This window comes from Centruroides vittatus, unplaced genomic scaffold (genome assembly GCF_030686945.1).
Source record: "Centruroides vittatus isolate TY-2023 unplaced genomic scaffold, ASM3068694v2 contig_883, whole genome shotgun sequence".
In the NCBI taxonomy this organism is placed as follows: domain Eukaryota; kingdom Metazoa; phylum Arthropoda; class Arachnida; order Scorpiones; family Buthidae; genus Centruroides; species Centruroides vittatus.
The window spans coordinates 534,856-552,957 of record NW_027122575.1 but is presented as its reverse complement, the minus strand read 5'-3'; the positions used below and the strand labels follow the sequence as shown (position 1 = coordinate 552,957).

The 18,102-nt window shown below is 30.9% G+C and overlaps 1 protein-coding gene across 3 annotated transcripts in view; it reads right to left on the bottom strand.

The window, feature by feature from the left end:
- Positions 1-18,102, bottom strand: part of LOC136983560 (protein angel homolog 2-like) — a 59,935-nt gene that overhangs the window by 11,839 nt on the left and 29,994 nt on the right. For 2 of the 3 annotated variants that reach the window (XM_067280340.1, XM_067280342.1), the window contains exons 4-6: positions 17,773-17,973; positions 2,457-2,692; positions 2,164-2,233 (exon numbers count right to left, since the gene is read on the bottom strand). In XM_067280340.1, coding sequence (XP_067136441.1) covers positions 2,164-2,233; positions 2,457-2,692; positions 17,773-17,973 — 507 coding nt within the window. The remainder of the gene's footprint in view (positions 1-2,163; positions 2,234-2,456; positions 2,693-17,772; positions 17,974-18,102) is intronic. The other variant, XM_067280341.1, reaches the window with a different exon arrangement.

Here is an 18,102-nt window from a genome sequence, read left to right as displayed (position 1 = left end):
GTTTCAGAAAAATATAATATTGATCATCAAAATATTCAACAATGGAAGAATTTAAAGAAAACAGATCACATAATTGTCAATAAAGGTGATGAGAAATGTGCACAAATTCAAGATGGTGGATGAAAACCATTTTCTGAACAACTAGAGGATGAACTGTATTTTTGGTACAAAGAAAAATAGGAGAAGAAGAAAAAAAATTCCATTTCACAACTCAAGAGTATTGAAAAAACAGCAAAAGAACTTTACACACCACTTGAAAATTCTATGGTTACTTCTGGATTAAAATTTAGGAAAAGATGACTTAGTCAATTTTTAGCTAGACATGCTAGAACTTTATGTCATACCACTACTGCATGCCAACAACCTCTTGACAACTATGTTGCTAAGGTTATAAAATTTATTATGAATATTCAAAACATTAGAATAAAAATTAATTATACATTTAATGATATTGTGTGAGATGAAAGTTTGACTGGATCCAGCTTCATCTACTACTTTAGCACTAAAGGGCTCTCAAGTTGTTCCTGTTTCTAGTACAGTGCATTAAAAATTAAAAATAACTATGACATTAAGTGGAAAACCAAATGGCTTTAAATATGCCCCATATGTTCTGCTGAATCATAGAAAGTCAATGCCTGAGATCATTAAAAAAATTTATTACAAACTGGTTTTAGTATGGAGTGAAAAATTTGGATAAATAATAGCTTAACAAAACATTATTGAAAAACTGTACTATGATCTTTATTTAGTCAGTGTTTTTTAATATGGAACTCTTTAAATGTTACATTAGTGTAACACAAACATTGTTGCAAAATATGAAAATTGATATGGCTATTAAGGTCAGAAATGTGCACAAAATTTATTCAGCCAACAGACATCTCTTGGAATAAACCATTCAAACTTCACATTCAAGAATGCCATGATATCTGGATTAGTCAAGGAAACTTGTTTTTAACAAATGGAAAAAGAAAGCCACTACTAATTGACATTTATTTACAATGGATTGAGAGGCAGTTTCTCCACAAATAATTGAAAAGTCATTTTGATGATGCAAGATTTCAATAGACACTAATGGTTCTCAAGTTAGTAAAATTATGTTTTTAAAGAAACATACCATTAATACCAGTAAGCAATCCAATTTTCAACAACATAAAGATGCTGATGTAGAGGATTATTATGCATCAGATCAAGAGAGTATTGATATACACAGTATACTTATAGTAAGAGAAACTGATGTAAAATAATTATATCGATAATAATAAATTTAAAATTATTAAGATATTATACAATAAAATTATATTGATAGAGAGGTGTCTATGGCAGACTAGATATTGGTATATGTCATGCATAATTTTATTCCACTCCACTGTTGGAGTGCATTTTATCACTCGGCATTGAATGCTTGTTGACAAGGACATCAATAAAAAGTTTGTCCAGATAACCACGTTTTCATATTATTAAAATTTTAATAACCCATGCCTTAGTAAGAGAAGATTTAAATCCAAATAAAGAAGTTAAAACACTGATTAAAATGGCAAGGAAAACATTTACAAGTATGAAAGTTCTACTCTACAATAATGGCTTTGGCTTGAAAATCACAATGAATTATGAAATGTTATGTTCGGTCAGTTTTATTATATGGTGTAAAAGCATGGACTCTTAAGGCTAAAATGATAAAACAATTGGAAGTGTTTGAAATATGGACTCACCAAAGGATTTTAAAGATCAGTTGGACTGACCATATTACAAATAAGATAGTACTCCACAAATCAGACTTACAGAGGGAACTGTTAACCTACTGTATATAAAATCTTAAAAAATATCATACTTTGCACATGTGATCAGAAGCAAATACAAATTATTACAGAACAACATAATAGATAAAATTAACAGAAAAATGCAATGTGTAAAACCTAGGATTTTATAGATTGATAACATATGTGAATGGATGGTAATGTGGGGATTTGAGGCAAGGAGAAGCACCCTCTAGTGGTGACAATGCAACATTCAGAAACTAGTTATGCTACAAGAAGAGAAAACTGACTAAATAGCAACCCATGTCTAAACAATAATGCAGGGATTATAAAGGTTTAAAAAATAGTAATCTAGAGTTATTAAACATGGAAATACAGTATGACAACAAAACAAAAATATAAAAATTACCTAGGTTTTCAAGAAATGGTTTAAATAAGTTGTAATAATGATCATCTTGGACTTCCTGAAGACATATTATCTATTTTTTAAATATTAAAAATAATAAATTAAAATAAATTTTAAAAAAAGCAGATTAACAATTAGCAATAATCTTGGTATCATTTTTTATTGTGAATTATAAATAAATAAATAATTACTGCTTCACATAGCCAAAGTCTTTATTCCAAAAAAATTTCTTTATTTTATTTATCTTCACAATAAAATCTTTAGCTATTTTAGATATTAAACCAAAAATTACTTACATCACATTGCAATTCTTGAATTTCCTGAAGGAGATTTTTGCTACGATATTCCCAATCTAAAATGTTAGGTTCACAATGACAATATAGTAAGCTATTATCTTCCAGCAATTTTTGTGCCAATATATTATATGACATTAATGTGAATTCTAATCCATGCCTTCGTGAATATAAATGTCTTTTTCCATATGAAGTGTATTGCCACTGACGGAGATGGCGAATTGATCTACAGAAATTTTCTGCAAATAATAAATATTTAGCAATTATCACACACACAAGAATATTTTCAATTTAATGAAAAACTTTCATAAAAAAATTATATACATATATTTGTCACAACTAGATATTTTAGATGCACAAGAGGCATTTTTGACATCAATCTTTATTCAGGAATATCTTGTGGGCTGATACAGGTTTTGGCCATATGACCCTCTTCTGTCAGCATATCTTTTTGAGATATCTTGTAAGAAGATGTTAACTAATATACATCTTGCTTAAAAATTACTTATATTTATGGTTAAAAATTTTTACAGTTAAAATTTTCCAGATTTACACTGGACTGCACTTGTGATGTCCGTGTTTACAAGGTTGAGGTCTATGCACCTAGTTGTGACAGAAAAAACAAATAAAAGACGACATGGTTTCAGAATAAGCAAAAAAATTATATTGTTTAAAATTTCATTCACACAACCTGAATAATTCATTAAAACTTTTTATGTCCATAATATCCAACAACATGAACTTGAAAACTGATTTCTAAACTCTTATTTACTATAGAGAACTATAAGCTTAATTTAGACAGATATTCTCTAGTGAAAGCAAAATGCAAAAAACAGGGCTCTCACCAACAAAGAATAAAAAAATAGGATAATTTTAAAAAAAAACAATGTTTCAATATCATATTTTCTTTAAAATACCATTAACATTCAATTTTAATTTATTCAACAATTCAATTATAATTTATTTTAAAATTTCAATTTCCTTCTTAATTTTTGATGTAATTTTTATTTATTCACACAGTTTCCAAATGAGGAGGTCAGATGCAAAACATAGTATGTTCATTAAGAAAAAATCGACATATTGCTTAGATTAGTTAAATCTACACTCTGGGAATGTTACTATTTGTATTGAAGTATCTTATTTTGTAAGCAAATATGACATTGTTATTTTTTAGTAAATTCTAATTTAATGATGTAAATGACACTTCCTTTTTGATCATAAATAAGTTCTTTACTTAATATTTACTCCTTTCTAAACTGTACTTTTATAAAATACTCACTCAAAAACCTTTTAATGGAGTATATATATAACTTTATTCTAACATTTTTTATCATTTTAAACAGTCTTCTTGAGGAAAAACATTCTAATAAGAACAAATGCCTAACCATTTTTTAGAACATTTTTTAAAAGCTCATATTGTTATTAACAAAAATAATTCCATAAATAAATAAATAATCAAATAAATACATACAATAAAATAAAATAAAACTACATTAAAATAAACTGAAATACATCAGTAAATAAATAACATTCTAGATGGTAACACATTTTTTCCAGTTGTCTAACTACCAGTTCAAATAAAGTCCCTGATATAGGACTCCCCATTGGTATCCCCTTGGATTGGCGATAAACAGTTTCTTCAAAAGTAAAGAACGAGGAATGACAGATCAAGTGCAACAACTCCAGGATGGACAAATGGTACTTGTGAAGGCATTCAATTTGTGAATAGAAAGTCTTGTAGTTCACAAAAACATGGTTCAATCATGAATACATAAAAGTTGATTCAATGAAAGGTTAGTTCAATCAATTATAATTGATTGAACTAACCTTTCATTGAACCAACTTTTATGTATAAAGGCTGGTTCAAAACATGGTTCAATCATAAATATATATAAAGGGTCTTTATAAAGGTTGAAAATGTTTGTTTTTTAATAAATATTTTTGTTCTTTTAACTGGATTATGGTTTTGAAGTGTTCTTACAATGCACTTTTATCATTATTCTTATGACTTTTGTGTTAAAAATTAAAGTTTTGGTGAATAGGGTTCAATTCTCCTGTTAAATATGAAAAATTTCTGGGAGAGCTGAAAATGGCAAGCACAAAAAATACTCATTTGCACTGGTAAAAAAATTAAATTGCAATCATAAACTCAAACATATGGAGCATTCAGTAGTTGTACTGTACATACTCCCATAGATGAGGCATACAGTGAGCAAGTTGTGCAAAGGTTTTACAAAGCAATACTTTACTATAAAACAGTAGACATTACAACACTTATAAAGCTCATTTTTTAGTGGCAAGAAAAATATATAAATTATGAATGCATACAATCATTACATTTCAATCTGATTGTCAGTATTTTAAAATAGGTCTTAAAAACATGATAACTTAAGAATTAAGAGTTATGTCTATGATATTAAATTTCTAAAGCACTGTGCTTTAGAAATTTAATATCATAGGCATAACTCTTAATTCTTAAGATATTATGTTTTTTTTTTAATCATAAGCACACACATATTTTTTAGAAATGCATATCTGCTTATGATTAAAAAAAAATTCAGTATTGGGAGTAAAATGGTTTTCATCTTGAGTAGATTCTCCTTATGCTTTAATTATGCTAAAGATTCTGTCTGGCATTGATTTTACCAAAGACAAGACAATTTTTCTGGAGATTTTGAACCATGCGTCAGAAATCACTAATTTTAAACTGTTCACAGATGGAAACTGTGAAATTCTTGGATACTTCTCTGGTAATTATGTCCCATAAACGGGATTTAAATCAGGGCTCAAAGCTAGCCAGCCCATTACTATCACTTGCTTTTCTTTTAACTAGCTTAAAGCACTTTGATGTTAAATGGCATGAGACATTGTCATGTTGGAAAACCCATTTCTGTCTCCATAATTTAAAGCAAATTGGCAGTTAGTGTTTCTCTACTACAATCTGGTTGTTCTAAGAATTAAGGCAGCAATTCACAAATGCAATTGCTACTTTACCTTTCAAACTAATAATGAACCCATTACCAAAACAACAATTGAAGATATATCTATGTTCTTTACACAGATCATGCCAGTAATCAGAACAACATATCACAGCCATCCAAGTTAAACTTCTCATCAGAAATAATTGCATTATTTCAGTCATTGTCTCGGGATATGTATTTTTTGCCCAATTTAATCTGGCAGTCTTTCAATAAATTGGCATTGATATTGCAACCATGACATCTCTTGATGACTTTGTATTTGATACATTTTGAATAAAAACATAACACTTTAAAGTATCACCTACAAAGAATTAACTACAGGTAACAATTTATTATTATTTGTTCTGTGAGAAAGTATTTAAAAGTCTACCCAGATATTTTGTTGAACAATATTATTCAACATTCTTTAAAACACTGTGGCAGTAATATTAGATCTTCCTATTCTAGCTGCAATTTCTCTCTAAGATAGGTTTTTAGAGTGCAACATGTAAATTTTATGAACTTCAATCTCTGTAAGCTTCCTTTCTATAATGCATCTTGTCTACTGCTATTCACCTGAGATGCTCTCAATTATTTTATATGGCTACTCTGAAAGCATTCATCTTTTAATTTACAAGTAAATATTTGCATACATATTGCTATGTTTTGTGTTATATCTTTGTGATCTTATAATCATTACATACACAAAATTACAATTCCAGGGGCAATCAGTTAATTGCACATCTGGAAAAGTCTAGGGACTGATTGTATGTGGGTGGTGATACCAGAGGCAAAGATGACATGGGTCCTTACAACAAAACTGTTTATTATAGTAAACTATGGCTTATGCAAATGTCGACAGGTGGTTGACGTGGAAAGGTAGTTCAATAATGCTGCATTGTCCAAAATAACAGAGTTCACTCGTCAGCTCACTGTTCGTGATGTCTGGTGATGAATCTAGTTGGTTTGAGATGGCCCCGGGACTGATGATGATGATGTCGACTGTTGTTGAGATGGTGGCTCGTTGAAGTGGGGTATCGATGTCACAGTTCTATTGCAGGATGCAAACAACACAGAATAGGCGCAATTACATTAGACAAAATTCAGCAATTCGACCTTGAGATTTGTGGGTTTTTTCTAAGATTTTTCCCTCAAATCTCACCTTTTGATTGGTCCTGTACCCCCTTCCTCACTTCCCGATTGGTCTCCCTATTGTTTCTAGGTAAAAACCCAAGACTTGATCGGGTCACAAGAAAGGTCCGTTTCTTGGCATCTTTCCAATACCTTTTTGTCGACTCTGATAGAACTCTAAGCCATGCGTTCATAATTTAGCCTGTTGTTTCTATTTTCTGTCAATTTTTGGATTTTAATGATCGCTTGTGATGTTTTTCTAACCTTTTCCTTTTATCGATTTTTTAACCTAGATTGACTATTTATGAGCGCTCATGCCATAGTTCCATCTTCCCTGGCCAACATTCCACCTGATTCATCAAGTCATTTGTCTTTGCATCACATTTGTTTTGACAACTACAGTTTTTTTTCTCTCCTTTCATTTACATAATTAATATGACCTTTGGTCCAACTTGACAATAGTGTTTTTGCTTTTAACATGTAAAAATTAAGTTTTTGTTTCTCCCCATTCTAAAACCCCCACACACACAAAGAATCAGAAAACAAAAAAATGAAAAGGCAGACAGACTGTTGTCACAATATTAATTTACTACAGTTGGTTGTGAGAAAACAAATCTTCAACATAAACCTAATAACCGGTGCAAGTCTAATTAATTTTCTACGGCGAACGTTTTCGGACTCCACTCTAGGCCGCGAAACTACTGGCTACCACTAAGCATGCTGATCAAATTCGATGGTTAGAGCAAATGGAAATTTATAAGGCCTTCCAATCATCCCAGCCGATAAATGCAAAGGATGAGTTGAAGTTATCGCTAGCTTGGCAGGCCCTACTGCAAAAAGAGTAGACGGAGTAAAGGAAAGGAAAGATGCTGACGGTCTTTTTATTGAAGGGTTTATTGAAGAAAAACAAGCTGTTTAAGTTTTTTAAAGTTTTTTAAGATGTATAAAATGAACATGGAAAGCGTTTTTTCGGGAAAAGGTTCTACAGAAGCTAATGGAACAATTTTAAATTTTCGAATGGCACGCGATTGGGAGTATTCAATTTGTCGAACACCGAATGGAACAGAATTTAGGCTTGAGAATGGACCCTGAGTGGAGTCCAAAAACGTTTGCTGTAGAAAATTAATTAGACTTGCACCGGTTATTAGGTTTATGTTGAAGATTTGTTTACAATCCGGTGTTTTTAGGAGTTTATCACTATTTGGTTGTGAGATTATTTTCTAGAAAATCAATATTGTATTGGTCCAAAAGTAATGAGATTATATGAAAAATAGCCCAATGTCTACAGCATTCCCACAAAGTAAAATATATATGATATACTTCATTCATCTTTCAAGTGTTTTTACAGAAAATTTCTTTTTCACATTACTGTTTCTTTGGTTATGTTTTCTACCAAACCAGCAGTTAATAGCTCAAATAGCAGGTTCCACCATTTTTCACCTGTTACAGATACTCTTCTTGTACACAAATGATTATCTATTGGAATCCCAGATACTTCAAAATCCTGAATAAAATCCAAAAACAACTCATAGATTCTAGAGTGTCTAGATATATATCAAAAGCCATAATATAAAAGTATAATAATCACTATTACAACTACAGTGGGTGATCAGTTAACAAACAATCTGTTCAAAGACTTTGTTCACTACCCAAATTGTTTTGTTAACCCATTATCGATTTTACCATAGATATTTATCAGAATTTGATTAATTCATTCTGGACACCCCAAAAATAAAAAATTATATACTTTCTTACTACATTTATTTATATGTAATAATAAAAATACATATATAGCCTACACAGTCTTGCATTTTTATCACTCATGTTTTTTCCATTTGTGGGTGTTAAAGAATCTGTCCAATGTCAATTGCTTTTCTCTCTTCTTCAGAATTTTTCAGAAGTAATTAATAGCATTGTTGTTGTAGAGATTCCCAAGCCTATTAACCTCAATCTGGTTTGGATGCCATTTGGATGACCATTGTTCTGGCATCCTCCCACTTCTTCAAAAGATCTTTAATAGCAGATGTTGGCATTGATCCTTTTTCATCTTCCTCTTCTTCAAAATAAAACATGTCTCGCTGAGTTTATTGGTATTCTTCATTTAAGAGTTCTTGGAGTTCTTCTGTTGTCAGATCAGTTTCAGGTTCCATTATGAGTTCTGCAATGTTCTTTAGTTCTCAGGTGTGATTTTCATTTCTCCTTTAGCTGCTTGAGTCTTCTTGATAACATCTTTCTTAGCTAAGATTGTGCCTACTGTAGACTTGTTCAAGTCATACTGCCTAGCAACATCAGACATCTGCCCATTCTCTACCTTGGCTATTATACTTGCCTTTTGAAAATAAAAATTGATGCTTAATGAGTGCCTGCTCGACTGTCTCACGAAGACTATAAAAAAATTCTTTGTCAGAAAGGTAAACAAAAGGCTGGAATTACAAGGAAGAGTTTCAAAGTTCAGAGGAATATTATCTGATTGGTATCAGGTTGAGCATTGATGTTGACGTCTCCACAGCTCCGAAAGGTTTCAAATTGTCACATGGAGACAAGTGTGGGTACCGAGGAGGGACGACGAGGTCAGACCTCTGTTTAATTTCGGCAACAAGTCGGAGTGACTTGCCCACGTGTCAGAGATGGCTTATTTGCCGGTAGGGATCCCGTAGGGACGGGACTACTTTTTCATCCGGTCGAGTGTAGGAGGGAAGGTGGAGTCGTGGTAAGGCGATAAGCGAATATTCGAGCAAACAAGACACCATTTAACAGGATAACAACGATTTAATGGAAAACAAAATATACGTTACAAAAATCTGACATAAAAGGGGTGACATATAAAATAAGCTATATATCCCTATCACGCGAGGGGAGAGAGAGAGTTCACATAAATGGGTTCCATACCTCTTGGACAATCAGTAATTCAAATATGCTGTTCGTCACGATGATCGAATATTCCTTTCTAGGGAAGGTTCAGATGGCACTTGAGGCACAATAGTCAAATATATTCCGTAGGCACACAGGGTAAGATCGCGACTCGATCTAAATCGATGATAGACTCCCCAGAGGGGGGGAAGGAAGCATCTTATATAGCTTTTTGCTGGGAAATTTGGTCACGTGCATGTGCTTAGGCCATAGGTGTTCCCGGGATTGGAAACAATACGGCGAATTCGGGCGCTAACTATAAACTTAAGTTGCAAGATGATCTGTACTCAGCGTAAGAACAATGGATAGTTGACAGTTATACGGCCGGGGACGCATATTTTCTCGTCCAGGACCGTTTTTAGGCAGGATGTTTATATCCAGGACAGTTTTTAGCAGGATGTTTATAATAGAGAAAATTTTCGATTCGATATGGGGAACAATTTTATTATAATTCGTACTATATTCGGATTATATCCGGATATAAGAAAGGGGGTAATTATTAATTCGGATATAATTTATTATAATTTTGTGTCAAAGGGATTTCCAGATCTCACACAAGGGAAGACCGATTGGTATTCACTATTTTACGTCGCTTCTTCTTGTGTTTGTTCTGTGAGGTGTTCATTATTTGAACACGTTTTTGTTGTCTGAACATAAAAATCTTTCATGAAAGTGTTCATTGTCCGATCACCCACTATATTTATTATTAAGAAAAACTAATAATAAACATTTTATTGTTACAAGAAATTTTTACTATCTAGGATCAAAATTACAATCTATGTGACAAAACTGAAGTGAATTTGATGATTCATTTATAAAAAAAGAAAAACTTTGCAATAATAATGTTGAAAATATACAGTGCTATTATAAAAAATTTACACACTTTGAATTTGCAGATTGTGATACAATTAATTTCTAAATTATTATTATTCAAAAAATATAAAAATACAGTGCAATAAGATATAAACAAAAAAAATTATCTATTATGATGTCTGTGATTTATATTTCTTGACATACCCACTTTTGTAATAAAAGTCACTTTCATTACATTTCTAGTGCAATTATGCTTTCCATCAAAAAATTTTAATATTAGAATATTTTTTTAAAATAAAATATATATTTAAAAGTTATATATACAGAGTTTTAATAGACATTTCTTTCCATTATCAGTTTATTAAATCAAGAATTTATTAGGATATGTACAGAATAAAGAATAAAAGAAAAATTTATATGACGAATGATTAAAGGTTAGTAGTAGATTATATATCAAATAGTAAAAATTATTTTTACACAACATTCATTCATCAAATGAAAAAAGTATAACGTATAAATGATATTAAAATTTACTATCATTTAATAATGCTGAATGTGTTTGGATTTGCTGATGCCAGTGACTTTTTGGCACACGAGTAAAAAAACTTCATGTGTAAACATTACTGATGTGCCAATAACAACAGTGCATGCAAACATAAAAAAAGTTGGAAGTTTTTAACTTTTAGGCACACCAGTGATGAATCACACATCACTGCCAGTACTCATTGTATTCACAAACATGCAGTATTGTATGCAGTCCATCTGTGCATTTTAAGATTTTGTTGCTGGAAGTTATTATTATTATGTTGGGTTAAGTGAGATATACTCGGTTAACACCGGTGGCTGTGTACTATGCCAGACCAAAGTCAAGGCATAGTAACCAAAACAGAAATTAAAGAAGTGTATCAGTGTGTGTGTCTGTGTCTGTATTCAGGAATTTTCTCACAATATGACATGTATTCAATATAGTGGCCTTCTGTAGTGTGATGTATGTGTTTCTATTCAATTGTAATGTGCCCAGGCTTTTGTATAGTGTGTGTGGTATGACACCTGTAGAGGAGAGAACAACAGGTACAATAAGCACCCTATCCATCCTCCACAGATGCCTTATTTCCTGGGCGAGTTCTGTGTACTTGCTAATTTTTTCAGTGCATGCGTTTTGTATATTGTGAGTGTTTGGAATGGATATGTCTATAATGTATGTGATTTTATTGTGTTTGTCAATGAGTGTGATGTCTGGTCTGTTGTGGTAAATTGTTTTATCTGTGATTATGGCTTTGTCGTCGTACATTTTGTGCGTGTTGTTTTCCAATACTGTCTGTGGAATGTACTTGTAGTATGGTTTGTGGATGTCTAATAATTTGTGTTTCTATGCAAGCTCTTGGTGTATTATATTTGCTACTTGATTATGTCTGTGTAAATAATCTGTCTGTGCCAAGAGCTTGCAACTAGAAGTGACGTGTTGTATATTTTCTGGCATAATGTGACATTTTCCGCATGTGTCATTTGTGAGTGTTGTATCTCTGAGTATGTGTTTTCTGTAGTTTTTAGTATTTATGACCTGATCCTGTATGGCGATCATGAATCCTTCCGTCTCCCCAAAGAGGCATCCCCGTGCTAACCAGATGTTTGACACAGTTTTGTCAACAAAATCTTGGGCCAGGTCGTAAGGATGCCTGCCATGGAGTGCCTTTTGAGCCCACAATTGCTTAACAGTGTTTATGCTTTATTATTATTATTATTTATTTATTTACATATTTTTGACTCTTTCTACTCTGTGGGCACTAAGAGGTCCTTTTTATCACACCCATTGTGGGTTCAGCCAGGCCCACATTGGATGATTGGGTGGAGAGGGATTGAACCTGACATATTCAAACCACCCTCCTGAAACTTTCCTGGGGATTTTAATCTGTCCAGATTCATTCCTGAGTCCCCCATAGTGCAGGCTGACACCTTATCTGCTTGGTCATCCATTTGGCTTATATGTATTGTTATTACTAAGAAAATACAATGTTACTGATTATTAAACACAAATTTTTTTAAAATTAAGAAATCAACGAAAAGTGGACTTCATAAAATATCATAAATATTGTAGAGAATTCACACTATTGGATACTGGAACTTTGTAAATAATTATCAGAATAAATCAAAATATCTCAAATTAAATGCAGGCAAGTTTCTATTTAAATTACTAAAAAACGTATTTATTAAAATTATCTTGGCTAGGTCAAATATCACATTACTCATATCAAAACAATTCATATAACATTTTTCCAATAATTACTTTTCACTGTACACATTATGAATTATATTTGTTCATAATAATACTTTAATTTTTACCTTTGATGTAGTTAAATATAAATCTGAATTATTATTCCTAATAAATATTAATTCTTATATTTATGTAATATTTAAACAATTGAAACATAAATTTTTCATTGTAAATATGAGCCGTTGATTTTGAAAGTGGTGCAAGTCCATTTTGCGAAAAAAAAAAATGGTTAAAGCTGATTCTTATTACAAATTAACATAAAATTTATATTTTTAATCAATTCACAATAAATATCGTTTAATATCAGTATAAATTTGTTACTAGTAGTTTATATCGTCAACAATATTTATTGTGAGTTGATTTTGGAAGTGAGGCAAGTCCACTCTAAATAACGACATGCTGTATATTCCCCAGGATTATTACAAATTAATACAAAAATGTTGCAAACATAATGCATTTTTAGTACATGAAATGAAAAGTGAAGACTTCTATTCAACTAAACCTCTGGAGGAGGCAATTTTGAAAAGAACAAAAAATACTGATGGGAAAACTGTCAATTGGTTGAATATTTTCTGGATAAGTTTTTTAAGAAATGCGCCATATAAATTGTTTTATAAAACATCGATGGAAAAAGATTCGCAATTTAAAACTCTTGATTTATCACCAAAACAGGGTAGGCCAGGTAGTTTCAAAAAAATAGTATTATTATCTTTAAATGCAAAAACTATGCCTATTATTAAAGAAAAATATAAAGATATAATGGATATATTATATTACCTTATGTACCAGTACCTATTCATCATGAATACTTTAAAAATCTGCAACATCTAAAATAAGATATGCATTAACTTGTTACTGAATATTTTTTCTTATTTCCTATAAAATTTATTTTTTGTTTTATTGTAGCTTATTGAAAGAAGTATGAAATGTTGAAATAAAATAAATAAGTAAATAAATAAAATATTCAATTTTTTGTTGTTATAATTATATTCCATTCAAAGAAAATCAACGTTTTCAGCAAATCATTGCTTTTGAAAGTGAGGCAAGTCCATTGGCACATACCAAAACCATGATTTTTTTCACCTAATGCAGATAACCATTATTGCATATTAAATTTACATTAAAAAGGACCACAAAAAATATAAAATAAGTCTATTACTGCTTACGAATATTTTTAAACCCATTCAAATGCAAACCATTAAATATCTAGCAATAAAATGGACTTGCTCCATTTTCAAAATCAACAGCTCATATAATAAACCATATGGCAGAAATTATTATAAAATTTATATCAGCTGATATTTCTTAGAAAATACATTTTGTGTGTTACAAATTAGATAATACAGCAAGACAAATTTTTTCTACGTTGTTAATTTCTTCATATTAGTACTAATTATATTGGAGGTTCTGACACATTACAATCATTACTGTCTTAATAAAAAGAAGGTATAATAATCAGGCCAACTACCTTCTTATTAAAAGCAATTTTAATACAAAGAAAGCAAAGCAATTTTAATAAAAAGCATATTATAAGTATAGAATATCTATCAAAACCATTTAACTTTGGTATATATGTTATGGACAAAGTGATTAATACAGGCATTATGAATAATGACCAACAAAACTGGGCATTGTAATAAATTTCAATAATTTATCAAATTGACTGGTCATTATGAATACTGCTACCACCTAGTCGAGCAAAGTGATAATAATATGTTGAGGAGTGATCATCCGACATATGCTAGCCAATCAGATCTTACATCTTAGTTGCAGATGCATATTGCATTTAGTACCGAATTTTAAATCTATGTGACCAGTAGTTAATCTTTCTTCTTTGACAAAAGTAACGATCATGGCAGAATCATTAAATGATATGAATAATCACTTCAACAACCGATTAAATAGCAGAAAAAGGTGAGAACAATCAAATTTTTACAAAATCAGCATATTTGTCAATGATAGAAAAAGTGAAAAAGTCAAAAATGAAAGTTACTTCTAAGTTACCGGAAAAATATCAGTTAATAGTACTTTGAAATAATTCACAAAAAATAAATATTTCTAAATGAAATAAGTGGAATTTTTTAAATAAAATTTAAAATTCAGTACTAAACACAATATGCACATGCAACTGAGTGCCAATTGGCTAGTGTATGTCAAATGATCACTCCTCAACTTATTATCATCACTTTGCCCGACTAGGTGATAGCAGTATTCATAATGACTGATCAATTTGATAAATTAATCAATATTTATCACACTGCATGCCATTTTTGGTCATTATTCTTAATGCCCAATTAATTACTTTGTCCATAACATATGTACTATCTGTAATGATGTCAGTATTGTCTGAATTTGTTAAATACTTTGTATTATAAGATGCTGTCAAATGAAACACAAATCAGAGATTGTTACTTTACTTGCTTTATTTCTGAAAGATGACAACACTAACAGAATAAAGCATTGTACATTGGGTGATACAATGCTTTCGCATTTCTTTCCATAAAGACATGGTGAAGAAGAAAAGTCAGTTGTAAGTGTACTAGTCAAGTAATGACAGTGTCTAAACAGGAAGAGAGTAGGCAATTCATTTTTTAACAGCCAAGAGAGTGTTGGCAGTGGATATTTATCAGCATGTGGTTACTGTGTGGCAGAAACCATTGTGAAGACTTGGAGTGCATACTTTCATAATGGAAGAGCATCTTTTAACGCCTTCAGCCCTTAGCCCGAGTTATCTCGGGCAAGTTACATAACGTTACAATCGGGTCCTTTAGGCCCCCTAAAAAAAATTTTTTTTTTGATTTTTCGGATGTTTTCTGTCTCCAAATTTTTTGAAAAATTTTTACCTGCGCGAAAAAATTTTATTGCGAGTTTAATTAACCTTTAATGACGCGCGATTAACGCTTAATGGTTTTTTTATGGGATTTTTTTATAAAACTTTATTCGTCCTTCTAAAGTTCTAGTGCATGGATTTTACTTCGGTAAAGTTATTTAAAGCTATTTTCTGATGTCAAAAACAGCATCCAATAGTTTTTTAATTTTTTTAATTAATAGATTTTATTATATATATGTTTAATTAAGTCGGGGGGGTCGGAAATTTCAATTAAAATCATAATTTAAAAAAAATATTTAGAAATATACCGCCATCTAGTATTCACCCTACTTTTTACCCTTCTCCTCCTGAGAGTTTCATGAGAATGTCCCGTGAAAGATGACACCAGCTGTTCTCAAGGTCATCCAGCTGTGTAAACAATGACACATCGGTGTCAGATTTCGCAGTAAGGCGAGACAAAGGAAATTGTACTTTGAAGCTTTTTCTTCAAAATTAACACATTTCTTTCGGGTTTTTTTTCGTTTTGATGTTTAACTACATTAAAATTAAAAAGTATTTAATTAGCCCAAGATCCAAGGAGTTAATTCAACATTATACTGCTGGATTTTCTGATTTGATGAATGTTTTTAATATCAAGATGTAACAGCATACAGTGGAAGTCGGTTGCAAGGTTCTAAAAGCTTAAATTCGTCTATGACTGCATTATGTACAAATAAACACTCTAATATATAAATACAAATATATTATATACTCTACAAATATAAATAAACACTCTTAGAGTGTTTATTTATATAGGTTCTAAAAGGTTATAGAGTTTAATTGGGTTTTAGCTGCACCTAATGTAATCTAGTTTTATATCAAATAAACAGCCATACTTGTTACTGAATATTTTTAACTGAAGCAAGAATTTGGAAAATATAGTTATTCAATTATAAATTATTTCATTTCTGATTTTTTAAACTGTTAAATAAAAATGAACTTAATCATAATAAAAGATAAGATTTTTCTGAAAGATTAAACTGTTGGTCAATTTTGGAAACACTACCAGGCATTCAACAAAGACCCTGAGCATCACAAAACAGCAGAGTGACTATGCATTCAAACATTACATTATCAAGTTCTACTTGAAGAAAGCTAACAGGGACAAATTGACTACAGCTCGTTACTTCGTCAAAGAAGTAACATAAAAAGTTTATCGTATTATTCAAAGTATGAGGAAATAGCAAGTGCTGAAAGACAATCAGGAAGTGCTGGTAACAATGCTGTTTTCAGCAAAAGAAAGTTGAATTCTTTTTGAGAAAGCAACAGTTCACAAATAATTGCATTTCATTGAGATATTTAACCCCCAAGTTCAATTGTGTACCATCAACTGTTCTTTATGCTTTGAACACAAGCAAAGATCTAGAAAATCAGGTCCAAGTCAGTGCTGGTCACTGAGCCATCTGTTATAGGCAAACTGTCATTCTTAATGATGAAGCTAATGATTAAGCAAAAAAAAAAATGCATTCAGAAACATTATTGCACCTCAAATGTTAGTGACACTCCTGCATCCTGCAGTTGTGAAATACATCTACCCAAACTGAAATATTTCCAGTTAAGATTATGATTTGAGACATGGGTTTCATTAAAAGCTTGTCAAAACCTTGTTTGTGAGAAAAATTAACACTGAATGCTGATATATAATATATTGAACAATGTTTGAAGAAACAATTGTTATATTTCTAAGCACAGAACCATAGGGAAGACAACTATGTATTTTGGCCAACAAAGCAAGTTGTCAGTATGCAAAGAAAGCTATTGCATTTTTGCAAGAGAACTACATATCCTTTGTCTCCAAATGTTTTTCATTGTTGGTAAATTAAAGATTTTTGAGCTATTTTAGTTTGTGCTGTTTATAAGAATGGCTAGAGAGCTGCAATCAAGCAACAATTAGTCTGTAGGATCAAGCAATGCTTGAGAATCATGAACAATGGAGTCATCAACCATACATATGGAAGTAAAAAGATAAGGGTTGGAGAGAAAAGATCCAACCCTTCAAGATCTATAAAAGATATGGAAGTAAAAGATAACTAGACAAAGTGGTTCATATGCTACAGTTCATTAATCATTTGTGTTAAAAACATTTAATAGTCTCTGCGTTTCAATTAAATTATTCCTGATTTTTTTGAGGCTAGTAATATAACAATTTTTCTCAAAACTCATTATGCTTTCACCAAAAATGTGAAATTATGAATTTAACAAACATATTTCTGCACAATTCTATATTTAAACAGAGATAAATTAAATATTTTTTATCTATAACCATTTCACACATGAATGTATTTAAATACTGTACTCTTAAATTATTTTAAAACAATTAATAAAGAACAGATTTTGCAATTTTATACTCTAACAACCACTTACCAGGGATGAAATGAAAGTTTAGTTGGTTGGATGAAGTTGGAATAATAGAAGCAGCAGCAACCATATGATGAGAATGTGAATCTTGCTTATCCATATAATCTTTTAAACTTTCTTTTTTTCTTCTTTTTCTTGCATGTCTTTTATTTTTTGCTCGCCTTTTATGTGACCGTTTTGTTTCTTCATGTCTTACTGATGATTTTTCTGAGGATAAAAAAAGTATTTTCCCCCCCTTTTTTAAATCTCTTTTGATAATTGTTTCAAAATAACATTATACATTTTATTATTATTAAAGATGTAGTATTCTTAGCATTCAGTATCCATTTTTGCACT